The following is a 17,638-nucleotide window of genomic DNA, read 5'->3' as shown; positions in this document are numbered from 1 at the left end:
TAGAAGGCATTTAGTGGATTCTTCCTGCTAAAACAATCAGCATAAAAAGATGCTACTTTATGAAGAAAGAACAGAGGTTGTGCCCTCAAAGAGGGTGAGGGTGGAGGTGATGGGCCATCACTTACCTTGCTGGCCTCAAACTTGTCCCCAGCCTGGTGGTAGTCAAACCCTGGACTGCCATTGGAGGTAGATATCTTCAGGGGTGGCAGAGGCGGGTTATAGCTGGAGCCCTTTGGGGGCTTCTCGGAGCCCACGGGGATGGAGGAGTAGGGCCTGGGGCTGGCTTGGGGAACCCTAGCAGGCTGGGACCTCATCACGGCTGTGCTCCTTTCTTTCCGCTGATACTCAATGGGCGACTGTAGGGCTGCAGGGAAAGAGCAGACTGTTACTCTCAGCTTTGGAAATCCCACGAGGACTTGGAGGCTCATGAGGTGAAGGCTTTGTGAGAGAGAGAGAGTGGGGATACTCTGTATCCCCAGTATCATGAGGAAGATGCTGCCCTGTTTTTAATGAATGTATAAGCTACTGAGAACTATTCTTAGTGTTGTCTGAATGATGAAAATGCAAAACCAAAATGGTACAAAAGGAGGGAGAGAAGGCTCTGTAGTATGTGTACGTGTGCATGGACACAGGGGTGAGTGGGGGTGGCGACAGAGAGCTTCAGAAACTGCCGGCCCTCAGCCACCATGCAGGCTCTGCAGGGTGGGAACAAATGGGAGGTGGGTCTCAGACACAGAATGGAGTCAGATTCCCTGGTGCACAGGGCCATGGCTCTCCGTGGAGGAAAAGGAGATGAGACGGGTAAGGGAGGTTCAAGTTGCCATGCTGTAAAAGATCTAGAAAGTCAGGTGACTGAGTCTGGATTTAATTCTGAAGATCACGAAAAGTGACTGAATTCAGTGAACTTGCATGTTTTAAATGCAGGTGCTGGCACCAAGACCTTGCAGCAGGTTGGGGGAGGGATAGGCCAGGCTGATCAGGAGCCCTGAGATGGTGACAGGGCAGAGGCGGGACCTGAGCAGAGCCGTGGGAACAAGGAAGGGGTGCGGCAGGTGCTCCAGCGGGAGGCGAGGCTGACACAGCCTAGACGGGAAAAGATGGCAAGAAGCCAGGGTCCCTCGAGTTTGGGGGCTGGGAGAATGGTGGTTAGCGGAACTCAGGAGACAGGGGAAAGCCGTCTTGAAGGGAAAGGGATGAACTTTGTTTTCCTGAGTTGATGATAAAGTTCCAAGGTCTGAGTAGTAAAGAGGTATAGCAGGTAAAAACCACACAGGTCAAATTCTCTAACAGTGACTTCAAGGCTGGCCTGATTATGCTGTTTCTATCAGTGTTCACTGTAACAAATATTTAATTGGGTTAATGGCTGAGGCCCAGAGAACTTTCCATGACGAGGACATTTCTACAGTAATAGGTATATACTTTAACAGGACTCAACATACAGTCCAAATTTCCTTTCCATCTGAGGCCTCAGGACGGGAAGGCTGACTCTGAGGTGCCTGCACACGTGTCTATAAGTAAAAGCCTGGCCCCAGTCCATCGTCACGTCCTTTGTCTTCTGAGTGTGCAAGTGCAGCACGGGCTGCTACCAGACCTCGACCTTTCTCCTTGGAGAACGGTAAATATTTAAGCATTGAGAACTGAGTTCAGTAATAGCTTCATAACTCACTATAATTAGGGAAAAGTTTTCTTGGAACCAGGTATCAATACAAGTCTGGATAAGTGACTACGGTCAAAGAAGTACCATTCCAAATCTGAAGCAGATTGCAAGACAGCTGTGAAGCAGACTGTAGCAAACTGATTTGATGAATCAATATCTGTCTCATGGAGCTGGGGTTTTACTTTGATTATATACAATAATTATGCTAAAGTGTTTGAAAATGGCATATCTTCTTAAATAAGCTCCACAGAGAGACTGTCTTCTTCTACCAGCCTCAATCTGCCTAACTTAGGTCTTAGGATTAGGAAAGCTGTACATCTCTGGATTGGGTTTGTATCTGGCTGACAGATACAGTGTCTTATACCCGATCCTGTTTTTTTGTTTTGTTTGCTGGGGAGTTCATAGACAAATGTATGCCCTACCACTAGCAACTATACTGCAGTTTTAGGGTTAAGAACCTGATTTTAAGTTACACAGCTCTTAGTTCAAGTTCTTATTCTAGCACCTACTGGTTTTCTGACTTGGGACCAGTTTATTTACCTCTCTGAGCTTCCTCTTCCTCATTTGAAAAATACAGTGTGATAATATGTGAAATGCTCAGTACCGTGTCTCACACAGAGAAAGGACTCAATATATGGGTGGGAGCCATTACTGGTACTCAGTTATCTACAGTTTCAATTTATTGTCCTACCTTATTGTTCTTTCGTCCTGAATTGATGAACTTAACAACTTCATTTTCAACTTAGACTCTGTCAGAAATTCCTAACAGAATGCAATTTAATGAATGTTTTTTATATTTCACACATTTTTGCTTACTTTATCCACATAAGCATTAAATCAAAGTTGTGTATTCAAAAGCTGTGAACAATATACAGCTTTCATTACTATCCCTCAGGGCTGGGCTGGTGTTTAATTTTAGATTCTTTAGAATTAGAAAGAACCCTAGAGATCACATAGTTTAGTGTTGTTGTTGTTGTTGTTTTAACCAAATTGTTCTACAGTTGGGAGACAAGAGGCATGGCCCAAACTCTCTGTGTAATTGCTTTAAAGTCTCATGTTGTTGTTTTACTTGCTAAGTCATGTCCAACTCTTTGCAACCCCATGGACTGTAGTCTGTCAGGCTCCTCTTTTGCGACCCCATGGACTTTAGTCTGTCAGGCTCCTCTGTCCATGGAATTCTCCAGGCAAGAATACCAAAGTGAGTTGCCATTTCCTTCTTCAGGGGATCTTCTGACCCAGGGATTGAACCCATATCTCCTGCGTTGCAGGAGAATTCTTTACCACTGAGCCACCTGGGAAGCCTTGAAGTCTCATGTTCTATCTTAAAAAATCAAGGCATTCTACTATATAATCTCATGTTATTTGTTTTAAAATAGGTACAATGTGCTAAATCCCTTACCGTGGAGTACAATTGATACCTGATGATCTCACAGGCTCTGTGGAGTTATCTGGAGACAACAGGGGCTACACAGAGACTGACGCTATCTATGGGAGGTGTGCTGTGTTTTCCTGCTTCCAAAGCTGCAGAGTAGATCGTTCACGAGAGCCAACGGAGGCCCAGTGACACGTCATGACTTGACCAAGGTTCACCACCTCTAGTCTCTCCCCACAGTATTCAGTCCATGCTAGACACCCAGCAACTGCTCTATGTGCATCATTTCAAAGAGACCAGATTCTAGACTAGAAAAAGTGATATGCCTAAGGGTTGGACGTGTGTGTGTAAACAAGGGAACACATATGGCCATACAGTACTCCTGTAAGTCTATAGAGAATGCCATTCTCTGTGTAAGTGACGATTTGTTCTGGGAAGCTTCTTGGTATTCCTGAAATTTAGAGTTAGCAATCACCTCTGTTGGGAGCAAAGAGGGATTTGAGCTGATCTGCCAAACTCCCAGTTATCTCTAGATAACACTAGAGAACCTCTGAGATTACCAGCCATTAACTGCCCAATGGAAAAATGTACATCACCGATAGCTGGCCCCTGAGACAAAGAGAATGTGCTCATTTCAGATTTTGGCCCCAGTTATTACCAGCTGGTAATGGTGGCCACAAGGCACAACTTCTGTGCCAAGGCTGTAAGAGATTCTCTCTTCTTTTGGAAACATGGCCTTCTTTATCATGCCCTATCTGCCCACTTGTATATTTGGGTTCAGAAAAATTCTACACAGTGTTTCTGAAAACTACAAGGTTGGAATGCACGTAAATGTGATCGAGGCTCATAACTCACCAACAGTCCAGACCCAAAGGGGCTTAGGGGTGTGAGGTTCCCTGAAAATGGCCTGCCTAGAAGCCAGACCCAGTACCTACCATTTAAGAAGTCTCGCTGTGTTTCTAAGACTTGGTTGATGTCCTGCACCCAGGCCTGCTGGATGTCAGCATTGGCGGCTTGCAGAATGACCCTCTCTGAAGTCTCCCTGTTCAGAAGCGCAAACTTGCAGGGGTCATTGTCCACGTTCTCCTCCAGGACCAAGTAGTTCATCTGGAAGAAACCAAGGGGATCGTTTACATATCTAAGTGGCTTAAAAATATCAACAATATATTACAGTTCCTTCAAGCTTTTATTTCATATGTTTCCAAAAATGTGCCCTGGCTCTAACAGCTTAAATACTTTGGTTTCTGCTTTTGAGCGAACAACTCGATCTTGGAGAACCCGCACGATCACCTTGGAGACTGGTGCCAAGCTGTCACTTTTTCTCACGATAATCGACCTTCAAGCCTGAAGGCTACACACTTAAAAGAGCTTCACTGTTCTGGATCCTCACTCATGCCAGTGCCTTGTCTTTGGAAAGCAGCTCCCCCAGTGTGGCTCTTCCTTGCCCGTCCTCATCCTCGCCTGGATCCTCACCTTGATGCTCCTTTTGAACATGTAGCCTGGGGTGAGGGAGCCCTTCCTGAGCAGTTCACTGAAGATGACGATTTGCTCAAAGAGGAACACACGCCTCTCCTTGGTCCGCGACTGCATGCCAGCGTCCAGCTCAATCACGTAGAATGTGTCCTGCTGCAGCAGCTTGCCCTGAGCAGTCAGGGTCCCCTGATGGGAAGAAGGGTTGGAATGCAGTAAGTGAAGCACAGGGAGATGACCCTAGCTCTCTGGGTAACAGAACCTCCCCTCTGGGGACATGGACAACAGACAGCAAAAGCCTCAGGTTCTAGTAAGAGACTGAATCAGGGCCCATCTAGGGTAGACTGTGGCCACCTTCCTTCTCATAGGGCCCCAGACGGAAGGGAAAGATGGCTACAGAACCACGAAGAAGCAGTTCGGGGAAAATGCCAGAAAGAAGATAAAATTATTACCTACAAAGATGTTCAGGAATTGTCCTAGCCTTATTTTTTTTTAGTAAAAGCAAAACAGAAAGTAGGTGATGCTGGAGCTGGAAGCGGCCTTGCTGTCCTTCGAGAAAATGTGCCACTGAGAGGTATGCCTGCCTGGCCCTTGGGAGAAGACCGGGGGTACTCTCAAAGCCATGGACCTAGAACCAGTCTAGGGCCAGGGAAATGATGGAGGCAGGACCACACACACACACACCAGATGAGCTGGGACCCTCTCTTCTATTATTTCAGGCTGGTGAAATTGAGACCTTCATCTCCTGCTACAGATCAGCAGGTACAGCTGAGATACTATCAATAGGTACGCTTATTTTATAAGCTGATGGATATTTTTTGGGGGTCCTGGAATCCTTCTTATAATGTCTCCAGTTGCCAGATCACTTGACACCCAGTCTAGGAAGTAGAGTACATTTGGTTTACCAGTTCTAACCAGATTTTCAGAATACTGTCACATCTTTCAAGGGAATCTAGCCAAGCCAGCAAGTCTTCATAGATGCTACTGGACAGCCTTGCTTTTTCTACTGTTCTGCAACAAGAAGATGCTGCCATCTGAGACAGTGACCAGAGCACTGCCTCTAAACTGTATTCTCAGCTGAAAACTTTTGTCCTTTAATGCAAATGTGGGCTATTCTCTGCACATGATGCCTTTTTCCAAACATTACCTAACACATGAGCTATTTTCCTTTCATGTTCCTGAGAAATGCCTGCCCTTTGCTTGGATCATGGTCCTTACTGTCAAGGTCAGCAGCCAAACAGGCTTATCTCTACCCTGGTCCAAAGTTAATATTAAGCCAGTGACCAGCTCTAAAAGCTCTATTAATATTACATAAGAGCCTGACCCAAGAGTTATAGCCCTGCCAACACTGAAGGGAAAGCTAAAGGATGTAAAAGGGAGGGAATCTAAGTGAAGGGGTTAACTTCTCCCTGCCCCAGAGCCATGGACTTCAGAAGGAATGGTCCTTCCCAGTTAGCAGAAGGAATGCAAAGCAGATTCTCTAGGACTTGATGAAAAAAGGAGATGGTGGTGGTTGATTTAAAAAAGAAAATAATTCTACCCTCCTATATACGTCCTTCTGTGGACACATGAACATGTATAATATGGTTCCTGTGAAGTCTGAGTGGGTCAGAAGGCACATCAGATGCTCCTCCTGTCAGAGTTCAGTTCCTCCAGAGACCAAGAGAAATTCAAGTCAGACTCTTGCTCAGAAAAACACAGGGAACATCAAGGATGAAGGGCAAAAGGAATTTCTTGGCTTCTTCAGAACAGCCTCAGACCTGGCATAATTCCAAGCAAACAAGTGTAAAATGTCATCTAGTGTGACTTAAGAAACACTATGTGAAAACTTGAGATGGATTTCTGATGCACGGCCCTTCTTCTCAAATACCTCAGGTCTACTGTGGAGAACCGGAACCTGTGAAAAACATTAAGAGCAAAAAGACACTCCACATAGTTCCTGATCACAACAAAGTGATGAAAATCAGAAAGGGAGAGCAGGATGGGCTGTAAGGGCAGAAAGGACAAAAGAATTTGGCTCAAAACCATCATGAATCAGACTCATTAACCCAAACCTGAATATAGCACTTCCTAACCTTATATATATACCAGTCTACCTTATGTCTATTTTATTCTAGTTTAGCCAGAAAGAAAAGCCCCGTTTCCAAAATGAAAAATGCAATGTTACAAGATTACTGGGAAACAGGATTAGAAGATCCACATCTTTCTCTAAGGGGCTCAACAACAACTATAAGCACTGTCAATAATTGTGTTAGTTCCAGTTTTATCATATTAGTATTTAAAATAGACTGTGTTCAGCTTAAATCAGGAAAGCTAATTTGCTCTTCTGAGATTCATTGTTTTGGGTTGAACTGAATCCCTTCTCCAAGTTGCATGTTAAAGTCTTAACCCCCAGTACCTCAGAATGCAACCTTATTCAAAGACAGAGTCTTTACAAAGGGAAACAAGTTGAAGTGAGGTCATTACAGTGAGCCCTAATCAAATGATTGATGTGTTTATAAAAAGGGGAAATTTCCACAGAGGTATGTACAGAAGGAAGATGATATGAAGGCACAGCAAGAATGCCATGTGAACATGAAGATGGCCATCTACAAGCCAAGGAGGGAGGCCTGAACAGACCCTTTCCTCACAGCGCTCAGAAGAAACCACCCTTGCCTACAACTTGATCTGATTTCCAGCTTGTGGAAACATGAGATGATGTATTTCTGTTGTTGAAGTCCACAGTACTCTGGTTATGACCACCCTAGCACGCTAACTCTGGTTATGGCAGCCCTAGCACACTGCTGCTGCTGCTGCTGCTAAGTCGCTTCAGTCATGTCCGACTCTGTGCGACCCCAGAGACGGCAGCCCACCAGGCTCCCCCGTCCCTGGGATTCTCCAGGCAAGAACACTGGAGTGGGTTGCCATTTCCTTCTCCAATGCATTTAAGTGAAAAGTGAAAATGAAGTCGCTCAGTCGTGTCCGACCTTCAGCGACCCCATGGACTGCAGCCTTCCAGGCTCCTTCGTCCATGGGATTTTCCAGGCAAGAGTACTGGAGTGGGGTGCCATTGCCTTCTTCTCCCTAGCACACTAGCATATTCAATTGAAACCCAAATCCTGGGTACATCCAGCTGTTTCTCCCAAGGCTTGACTCTTCTTGTCAAAGAATAGAAATGTGCACTGTGAGGTTTTAGAGCTTTAAACATCCACTTAACTAAAAAGCCAGTCACTATGTATACCTGTTTATTAGAACCACCCTCTCAGAAGGAAAAAAAAAAGTGTGTTCCATTTCTCCCTAGTTCTACTCCTATCACACAGTCCTGCACTCCCTCACATTCCTAGCATTTCTTAAGTAAGAAAAAGGGAAGAGGTCATTGGCAGGTCCACGGCTATAAAGAATCTTGGGTCTTTCCAACCCCCTTGGAATTCTGACTGCAACCTGGTTGACCTATGACTGCTCTATTGCTGGAAATCCTAAATAGGTGCATCTTCTAGGCCCGTGAACCAGAGGGGCCCAGGCACAATGGCGTAGACAGCAAGAGAGACAGAGAGGGTGGGCACAAGGCTTCAAAGGGAAGCCTGGGCTCCTGCTGCTCCAAAGAGAGAGGGCTAAGAAGCCTTCCTGAGAGCTCACCTCAAAGCCCTGCAGGCGTCCCAGGTTCATCATGTCATTGCAGCGTTTTGGAACAAGGCACATTAACTCCACTGCTTTCTGTGGGGAAGAAAAGCAGTAGTCATAGCCAGGAGCAGCACTTGGGTAGGGGGCTCAGGACAATTCCATACTGGAAGACTGAGGCCTCCTGGTGGCTTCTTGATCCTAGGAAAGGACACTGGTCCCTACTGTCCACTTCAGAAGAGAATGGATTTCCTGTTCTAGGTTGCGGGGTGTTGGTCATCCATGCAGAGGCTCCACACGAATCAGTGACCACATCAGGAAGGAGGCTACCCAGTCCATCCATTTTCTACCTTCCCGCTTTTGTTTATCCATTTGCTTTCCTTCTCACATTTTCTTTCTTCTCTTTGTTGCTTTCTGGCTGCCCAAGCAACAGCTTAGCCTTGTTTGTGAAACACTAGAGGTTTTAACCTAAAATAACCTGCCAGAATGGTCTGTAACCACTCTGGCTTAAAATAATCCCCATGGTGACGTTGTCTCAAAGGACTTCACTTAGAGAGTAATCCTCGGGGCCCAGGGAGGGAGTGAAAATGGAATAATTTATATGTCAGCTTCAAACAGCACCTGGATTCATGGATAAAGCTGTACACTGAAACACTCAATCTCTGCAGGATGTTAGAGAGCTCAAATGCCACCCTTTCACACCACATGTCACTGGGAGCCACAAAGAGAATATCAGTGGAGCTAAGCTCTGCTCTGGCTCAAGTTTGGATTCTTGTGTTCTTGATAAACCCTCAGTGTGCTCCTCAGTGCTTGGCATTCCTCATCCTGCTGGGCAGCTGTCTGTAAGGGGCTCTGCTGTCTGAGTTGGCCTGGATCCTCTATTCTCCAGTCAATACTTCCCCTCTAGAGGGAGACATTCAGTACTGACCCATGACAACCACCAGCATTACAAGCAGAAAACTCACCTCAATATCTGAACACTCCAAACCAGCCTTCTCGCTGTATCTCAGGAAGTCCTAGCAAGTGGGGAGGCAGGGAAGGGTGAGGGGAGGGTAAAACCAGTTAGGAAAATACAGCACTATTAAAAAAAAAGGAAGCATCATAAAAACCAAGATGACACCCAGAAGACTCCTCCCCAGCAGAGATGGCAATGCTTTGTAGTAGCTGAGATATGAAGTTACGAGTCACGGTAGACACGGAGAAAACATTCAAAGATTCAAAACTATGGGTAGAGGGGAGGGGCGAAGAGGAGAGAGTGAGTGAACAGGGACAAAAGGGGAATGATGACAAGAATGAATGAGAAGGAATGGGAGACAAGACAGTTAGATATCTCTTCTATTTGCCTTATATTTCTGTAAGACAACTCAAATGAAACAACTTTAAAAAGTAAAAAATGATCAAATTTTAGGTTTAACTCTTCTGAGATTTCTAGGTTTTTTTGCATTTTCTTTCTCGGTGAATTCTTCTCTGATTTTATGCTCTTATAATTTTTTAGTTTTTAAAGGTACCAAGTTAGTCGGTGACTGCAACAATGTAAGAAAGTGATTTGGAACAAAGAAAATCAAATAATGACCAAACTTAAAGACAGGAACAACAGGCATGCAATTTATTTGGGGGCAAAGGTGATGCAAATAACCAGCGGGTAAGGTAAAACCCACATAGGCCTCCCATAGGAAAAGTGTGGTGGAGACGGAACCTCGAGCTGACCTGCTCCCTAACTCAGAGCCTGACTAAGACCCTGCTCTGGCCCTGAGCAGAGCTCACAGCCCTCTTACCTTGAGGAGCAATTGATATTTTGTTATTCTCTGAATGGGCTTGATAAGGAAGTCGCTAAGCGTCAGCCTTTGATTTATCTCTTGTTTCACCTCCTGGAACACAAGGGAGCTGTATTACGCAAAAAGGAACCAAAGGATTGGGGTGCTCTGGTTACGGGTTCAAAGGAAAGGAAGGCAGGTCTTCATGTTTGCCAGTAAAGGTTTAGAATCTCCAAGGCACACAATGGGTAGAACTGCCTACACAATGGTTCATTGGTTATTAACACATAGCACACCTCATTATCACCTTCTTACCTATCAAGCTCTGTCTCCCTGTGTCCTTACCCCTGTCCTGGGGACAAGCTGGAATGGGTGTTCCTTTCTCTCTTCCCCTTCAGGGTCAAGTCAGAAATGAAGGGATTTCCCTGGGACACAGAGGCCTAGGGGCTGGACCCTGAACTCAGATCTGCAAACAATTAGTTGCGGGCTCTTTCCTAGACAAGGTGCTGCCTCTCCTCCAGCAAAATAAACACTTCCAGGTTGGGACAGAACAGACACTTTGAGGTGCTTGCTGGATCTCTGGGAACAGGAGCAGAGGCTATGTACAAGGTGCCTATGAGCGCCCCCGGGGAGGAGGAGGGCCCTCAGCAGTCTCCAGTGCCTGGTGACAAAGACTGGGGGCACAGTGGGCTCCGGGGCCATGGGAGGAGGACCGGAATTCTGCAGCAGTCTTCGAATTACAGAGTCATTCTATCAGCAGAGACTCCAGTCCACTCACTGGGCTGCTTCTGCTCCTCTCCAGCAAAGGGACTCATGAGAACTTAGCCAAGAAGCTAATTAATGACTCTGAGGAGGTGGCTATCTCTGTCCTGAGGGATGGGCAGTGCTGGGTGGGGGTTCCTGAATGGGTTGATCTTGGCCTGAGTTTCTTGCCCCAACCCTGGTTCAGCCAAAATCGAGCAGCTTACTTCAAAGTAGGCGTCGTACTCGGCAACGATGTACTCGGAGCGTGGCTTGTTCTGGCAGTACCACACGTAGATGTGCAGCTTCCGCTCCTGCAAGGAGGGAAGAGGGAAAAGCGCTCAGGCACCTGAGCTGCGCAGTCAACCTGAGAGCACTAAGCTGGTCTAAGCGTGGAGAAGAGGACACAGATCTGGTTCACGCTCTGGGGATGCACCAGTGCGGCTGAACAACAGGGACAGAAGAGTAAACACAGTGGGCAAGAACCCATCTTCCAAACTGCCAAGGAAGGCAGGAAAAAACCCCAACAGCTCAGAAAGGGGTGAGGAGGAAGAGGAGAGAAGGGAAGGGATTGTAAAATGCATGCAATGAGCCTGCTGTGAGGGGGAGGGGTGGGGCGTGGGGCAACACTCACATATTTAATAAAGAGCTGTGCCAATCTGTCTTGCTCCTGGATACATTTTTCCAGTTCACCCAGGAAAACACTAACGGAGGATGGAGAAGAGAAGAAAGCCACATTCTTCAGAACTGTATTACTTTTCAATGAGGAGATAAATGACAGAAGACTCCCCCCAGACTCTACCCCTAAGGTCAGATGCGGGAGGCTGGGAGAGCCCCAGGTTCCAGGACACCCTGATCCTCAGGGCAATGCAGCACTTACTCCTTATGCCAATCATAAATCTGGTGAATATTTCCAAACACGATTTTATCCTTTCCTCGCATGTCCTCGGGGACACCCTTTTCTTCTATTCTCTTCATGAAACCCTGCAGGGCAGAGGCAATGGTGAGTACAGCATTTCAGAGAATATTTCTAGACCAAGGCCCACCCAGAAGCCTGGAGGAAGCCCACTCTCTGTGTGAGGAGAAGCCCTTAAGGGCTTCTATGGTTTCTCACCACTCAACCAGGACTTCACCCTTATGCAGAGTGACAGACAGAGCTTTCTGAAGTTCTGGGTCCCTTTCTTTGTCTCCAGCCCCCTTAAGAAAGTAGGGACAAAGAAGATATAGCTGGCTGTTCCTCTCCTGTCTCCCAATCCAAGTTATGTCTTTGAAGGCTTAAAACTAGATGTGTCTGACTTAGAAATAAGTCTTAATATGTGAATACTTCAGCTTCTGTAACTGGAGAAGGACATGGCAACCCACTCCAGTATTCTTGCCTGGAGAATCCCATGGACAGAGGAGGCTGGCAAGCTACAGTTCATGGGGTCACAAAGAGTTGGACATGACTGAGTGACTAAGCACAGCACAGCTTCTGTAAAGTGCTAGCAAATATAATCTCATTTCAGCTTTAAGTTCTGATGTTGTTATCAGCAGCATTTGTCCCATTCAAAAGATGAGAAAGCCAATGCACAGGGGATTATGTGATATGTCTAAGTCATACCACTGATGTGACTAATCCCTGGACCTCAGGCTCCAGACTCCTAAGCCCACCACACTCCCAGGCTGGACTGCCTCTGGTAGCTGCTACACCTTTAGCTGTCCCCATCTCACCCTGGAGAAGAGGATAACTTTCCTAAGTTAGAATTCAGGTCCTCTGTATGCCAGGTTAGTCTGTTTATCCAAGGTTCGGGATAGGCAAATGTGTGTGTGTGCATGTGTGTGCGTGTGTGTGTGTATTAGTTGCTCAGTTGTGCCTGACTCTTTGCAACCCCATGGACTGTATGAACCCCTAAATCAGAAGACTGCCTAGGACTGGGACTTATAGACCCAATGCAAGGAAGCAGCAAGTGATTTAGATATCAGGCATTCACGTTGTTAGACTTCACATCTTTTCGTTTAAGATGATTAACCACAGGGCTCTAAGCCATCTAAATTATCCATTTACTTTCTTATACCTTCTCATCCATGTGTCTAAATCCCTCTAAAGTAAACCCCTATGGAGAGAGAATTGTTTTATTTACTATCAAGTTGACTCAACTGTGGATCTGCCAATCTTGCTTTATTGGTGGTTTTTAGTTTGTCTGTCGGCTTGGTAGCAATATGCTGTCCTTAAAAATCTAGGGAAACACAGAAGCCCCGAGGTTTCACTAAGAGTGACCTGCTTGACCTGCTGAGTGCTCATGGTGGCTCATAGCCTTGAGGAATATATGTCCATATATTTCTTATATACACACACACACACACAAATATGGGCTTCCCGGGTGGCGCTACTGATAAAGAACCCACCTGACAATGCAGGAGATGTAAGAGATATGGGTTCGATCCCTGGGTCGGGAAGATCCTCTGGAGGAGCGCATGGCAACCCACTCCAGTATTCCTGCCTGGAGAATCCCATGGACAGAGGATCCTGGCAGGCTACGGTCCATAGGGCCGCAAAGAGTCGGACATGACTAAAGTGACTTAGCACACATGCACACATATATATAACTAATATATACGTTGGTTAAATACCAATGCAAAGCTTTGGAGACAATGGCTTGGTTACCTAAAACAAGGTGGAATGGATTCAGGTCTAACCAAGAGGCTGCAACATTTGAGGCCCTGCATCCCCCTAAATCTCCTATAGTATTTCAAGGGGAAAAGGTAAAAAAAAAAAAAAAAAAAAGTGTAAAAAAAAAAAAAATCACATATTGTATTCGATCTACTACCATTTTTAGTTTCATCTCTGTAAACACCCAGGGAGAGGAAAATACCCTGGGGCCCAGGTAGGGTCCAATATCCCCCTGGCTGGGTGACCACAGACGTGTCCTGAGCCAGGTACTCACCTCCACCACAATTCCCAGGTCCTTGACATAGTCCTTCTCTGTCTGTACCAGTTCATTCAGGACAAACCTGAGCAAGAGATTAAGAACAATGATGGCTCCTCTTCACTGTGAAGCAAGAAATCCTCACATCAAAGTTCACAATAAAGTCACTTTGGTGCCTCTATGACAAGACCACCCAAACCCACACTGAGCACTCTGGCGGAGGTGCTGGCTGATGCCCCCTGGATGAGAGGCCCCCACTGGTGAGAAGCTGAGGGCATCCAGGCTGAGAGGGCTTTCCCAGACGGCAGCAATGCCAAAAGAACAACACTTACAGCCAAGCGTTTGTCTTCCCATTGTTTACAATTCCTCCTCCCTCACCTATAACTGAATAATTGTACAACACAAGGCAGAAGGAATAACAGCCACTTGGGCAAACCTGAGTTATGAAAGCTTTGATCAGCATGAGACTTTTTCTCCTTCAGGTCAACTCTGTTCTTTGCTTAACCAGAACAGAAAGACATTTGTTTGATAAGCAACCTTTGGGCCTCAGAGACACTCATCAAGTGAAGTGTTTGAGATACAGAAGCTACAATTATTCAGATAGGTGTCCATGGTAACCAGCCTGCAAAATCCCCAGTCAAGGTCAGAAAGACTGACTGAAGCCATTCCCTAATCACCACTTTCAGTGTGGCCACCTCCCCAGCCCCACCAGAGGTGGGATTTAATCACTACAAGGATATTTACTTTCTTGGTTTCTTTCTTGTTAATGATTTCTTCTTCTTAGAGCATTTACTTTGTGCTTATGAGAGGGTAAGTGCTGTAAGCCCTAGTTTATGCAGATGTTGAGACTGGCAGTATTGCCAGAAATGACAATGTGAGAGGCAGAGCTGGGATCTGAACCCAGCTGTACGAGAGTTCAGAGACCATTCTTTCACTGCTGCCTGCAGCCTGGCTAAACTACTCAGACTGGCTCTCTGGAGTCCCTGAGGCATCAAACCCAAACATTTCTTTCTGTCCAGACAGTAAAGAGCTGGACATAAAGCAAGTATGGCTGTGTACAGAGGCAGGGTAGCTGTATGCAGCCTACTGGAGTCTGACTTGTATCCAAGTTTGCAAGAGTTCTGCCTAGAGCCGCACAGCTGCATTTTTGGTCTGAGTGGGAGAAGGAATCAAGTTCTAGGACATCAAAGAGGGGCTGCAGCACAAGGGTGGTAGCTGTTCTAAGCCTTGGAAGCAATTCATCTGAAATTTTTGTCCAATACAGCGCAGAGAAGCCACAAATCCCTGGGCCTGGAGCCCCAGGGTGATGGGGTGGAGGCAAGGGAAACACACACTTCTTTATCAGTGTGCCCAGCACTTCCAACCAGCTCCCTCTCTCTGATACACACAATTACGTGTTTCAGGCCACAGGAAGGAACTGGCAAGGCCAAATAAAAGCATTTAAATATACTGGAGCACAGACTGAGTTACCGCTTAGAAGAAAGTGGTAAAAAGAAAAACCACAGGAAAGTTAGAGTGGGAATTTGGGGCTGGAAGGGCTTTCTGGGGAGGAAGTCCGGCTCTCCGCCTCTGGATGGTATTTCTATCCTGCTGACACTGAAGGGTATCCTAGCTTTCCAGCCTCTAGGAAAGGGGATTGGACTAGGTGCTGCTAGTGGACCTAGCATCTCCTCCCTCCAAGAGCTGATGAAACACTTGAAGAGATAAGGACACATGGAAAGACATCTGAAAGGGATGTAAAAGATTTATGCTGCCTGAAACTCAAGGCAGTGCACAATCAATTGCCAAATAAATTGAACTGATAATAAAACAATTTTTCCATGTTCAGTTCTTCTGATTAAAAGTTATTTATCATTTATTAATTATTATTTGTTATTATTTATTTATTAATGGGCTTCCTTTATAGCTCAGTTGGTAGAGAGTCCACCTACAATGCAGGAGACCCCAGTTCAATTCCTGGGTTGGGAAGATCCACTGGAGAAGGGATAGACTATCCACTTCAGTATTCTTGGGCTTCCCTGGTGGCTCAACTGGTAAAGAATCCGCCTGCAATGCAGGAGACCTGGTTTTGATCCCTGGGTTGGGAAGATCCCCTGGAGAAGGGAAAGGCTATCCACTCCAGTATTCTGGCCTGGAGTATTCTCCAGGACTATACAGTCCATGGGGTTGCAAAGAGTAATACAAAGTAAATGTTATTTTCTGGTCCAACTAACTACTTCCAGATACAGGTAAGATCCACATCTGACCCTCTATCCTTCACAGTAGTAGGGAATGGCTGGTTTTCCCCAGAAAATCTCTTAGAGCCTCTGCACTGGCTGTTCCCTGTGCTGAGAATACTTTTCCGCAACGGTTCAACCTCCTTCTGGTCTTCATGCAGAACACTTCAGTCAGAACCATTTAGAGCTGCAGCATGGCCCCATCCATGCTCCCAATCGCCCTTACTATTTTTTTTTCCAGCTTCTAACATACTACATGATTTACTTTAAATTTTATTGTATGATTTCTCACATTAAAATGTGAACTTGCCATGAGAGCATGGACTTTTCTTTTGTTGTTATTGTTTGTTTTATTCACTGATATATGCCAAGCAGTTGGTACAACAGATATTCAACAAATATCTGTTGAATAAATGAGTGGCTAAAACTTGAAGACAATTACATCGATTCTTGACTTTTTTCTTCTCCTGGACAGATAACTGTCTGTTTTCATCTTTTTTCCATGGAGCTCCCATTTAATACTCTGAGGTCTTACTGGATTGAGTCTCAGTTCTCTATTCCCCTCAGCCTCCAGCCTCATGTGGGGTTTACAATTAAACACCCACACATCATCTCTTTCACTGTGGCCATAAATTATAGCAGAATAAGGGCAATATACAGCAAAAGGAATGAGTCATTCTAACAGCTGGCTTTTTGGGACAGCACAGGATGTGGAGAGATACAGAGCTGAGCGAGGGAGAGAGGGGGAAGAAATGAGCGAAATGGGTAAAAGAGGCAACAAACTTTTGCCTCTCGGATTGAAATTAGACAAAGTCACGTCTGGAAGCAAGATAATGACTGGAAGCTTCAATGACTGTTCACAGGCTCTTACGTAGAGACAGGCTTTGCCAAGGAGCACCTGTCATCTCAAAGGTCACCACCCTGATATAAGCGTTCATCTTCCTGACGAAAGTTTTGCTTTGGCTTGACAAGACTGGAACATCAGCTTCGACCCTGTCTCATTTATGTAAAAACAACCTGGAAAGCTAAGAGAATTAGCTTTGTCCAAATCCTAAGAAATTTCCCTTTGGGGATGGTATTTCTTTACCTCTATTCTATTCTTGGGGTTCCCCTGAGCACCATAAAGTTAAGGTGGTAAATACAGAACCAGAGTGCTTACATGCCCCCTGCTCATTTCCCCTAGGTGACAGCCCTGCCCTGGCTATGATGTTTCCTAGGAAATAGTCACAAATGGTCATTTGCCTATTTCCCGGCAACAGGAGGGACTGGCCTCATTTATTTCTGCTCATCTTCAGGTCTATGACCAGGCTCAAGGAGTTACGAGTTTGAGGGATTAGGAACAGGGAGGGGCCTTCCCCAACCGCCTGGCCTGTTCTCAGTGTGCTCACCATCACTCCCACGTCAGGCTACGTGCAGACTCATCAGCAGCTCTGCTGCCAACACTCAAACCCTGAACAAGAAAACTGAAGTTCCAGAGGGACTGTGGTTTTACATTAATGGTGTCGCCATCTTCTTGATCAAACCAAGGAACAGAAGAGTGCCTTCACATCAGGGAGGATAACCCAAACCTTACACAACACCTGGGTCCTTGTGAGATGGACTGCAATGTGAACTGTATTTACCCCTAAACATTCAAATAGCAAAGAGTTTCTCTTGGAACTCAGACCACAGTGAAATAAGTCAGACAGAGAAAGACAAATACTGTATGATATTACTTATGTGTGGAATCCAAAAAAGTAAAACAAACTATGAACATAGCAAAAAGGAAACAGACTCACAGATATACGGGACAAACTGGTTACCAGTGGGGAGGAGGAAGTGGGCAGGGGCAAGATAGGAGTAGAGGAGTAAGAAGTAGAAACTATTTTAGAAACTAGGAGTGAGAACTATAAAATAAACAAGCCAGGGTGTACTGTACAGCACAG

The 17,638-nt window shown here is 45.7% G+C and overlaps 1 protein-coding gene across 20 annotated transcripts in view; it reads right to left on the bottom strand.

The window, feature by feature from the left end:
* Nucleotides 1-17,638, bottom strand: part of KALRN (kalirin RhoGEF kinase) — a 705,208-nt gene that overhangs the window by 50,433 nt on the left and 637,137 nt on the right. For all 20 annotated transcript variants that reach the window (XM_025281073.3, XM_025281358.3, XM_025281444.3 and 17 more), the window contains 10 exons: nt 13,516-13,582; nt 11,472-11,575; nt 11,226-11,295; nt 10,819-10,905; nt 9,872-9,964; nt 9,062-9,112; nt 8,115-8,192; nt 4,503-4,688; nt 3,965-4,136; nt 126-364 (listed from right to left, as the gene is read on the bottom strand). In XM_025281073.3, coding sequence (XP_025136858.1) covers nt 126-364; nt 3,965-4,136; nt 4,503-4,688; nt 8,115-8,192; nt 9,062-9,112; nt 9,872-9,964; nt 10,819-10,905; nt 11,226-11,295; nt 11,472-11,575; nt 13,516-13,582 — 1,147 coding nt within the window. The remainder of the gene's footprint in view (nt 1-125; nt 365-3,964; nt 4,137-4,502; nt 4,689-8,114; nt 8,193-9,061; nt 9,113-9,871; nt 9,965-10,818; nt 10,906-11,225; nt 11,296-11,471; nt 11,576-13,515; nt 13,583-17,638) is intronic.

The sequence above is a fragment of the Bubalus bubalis genome, chromosome 1 (assembly GCF_019923935.1).
Source record: "Bubalus bubalis isolate 160015118507 breed Murrah chromosome 1, NDDB_SH_1, whole genome shotgun sequence".
Taxonomy (NCBI): domain Eukaryota; kingdom Metazoa; phylum Chordata; class Mammalia; order Artiodactyla; family Bovidae; genus Bubalus; species Bubalus bubalis.
Note: the sequence above shows the minus strand (reverse complement) of the source record. Positions and strands in the feature narration are given on the sequence as shown.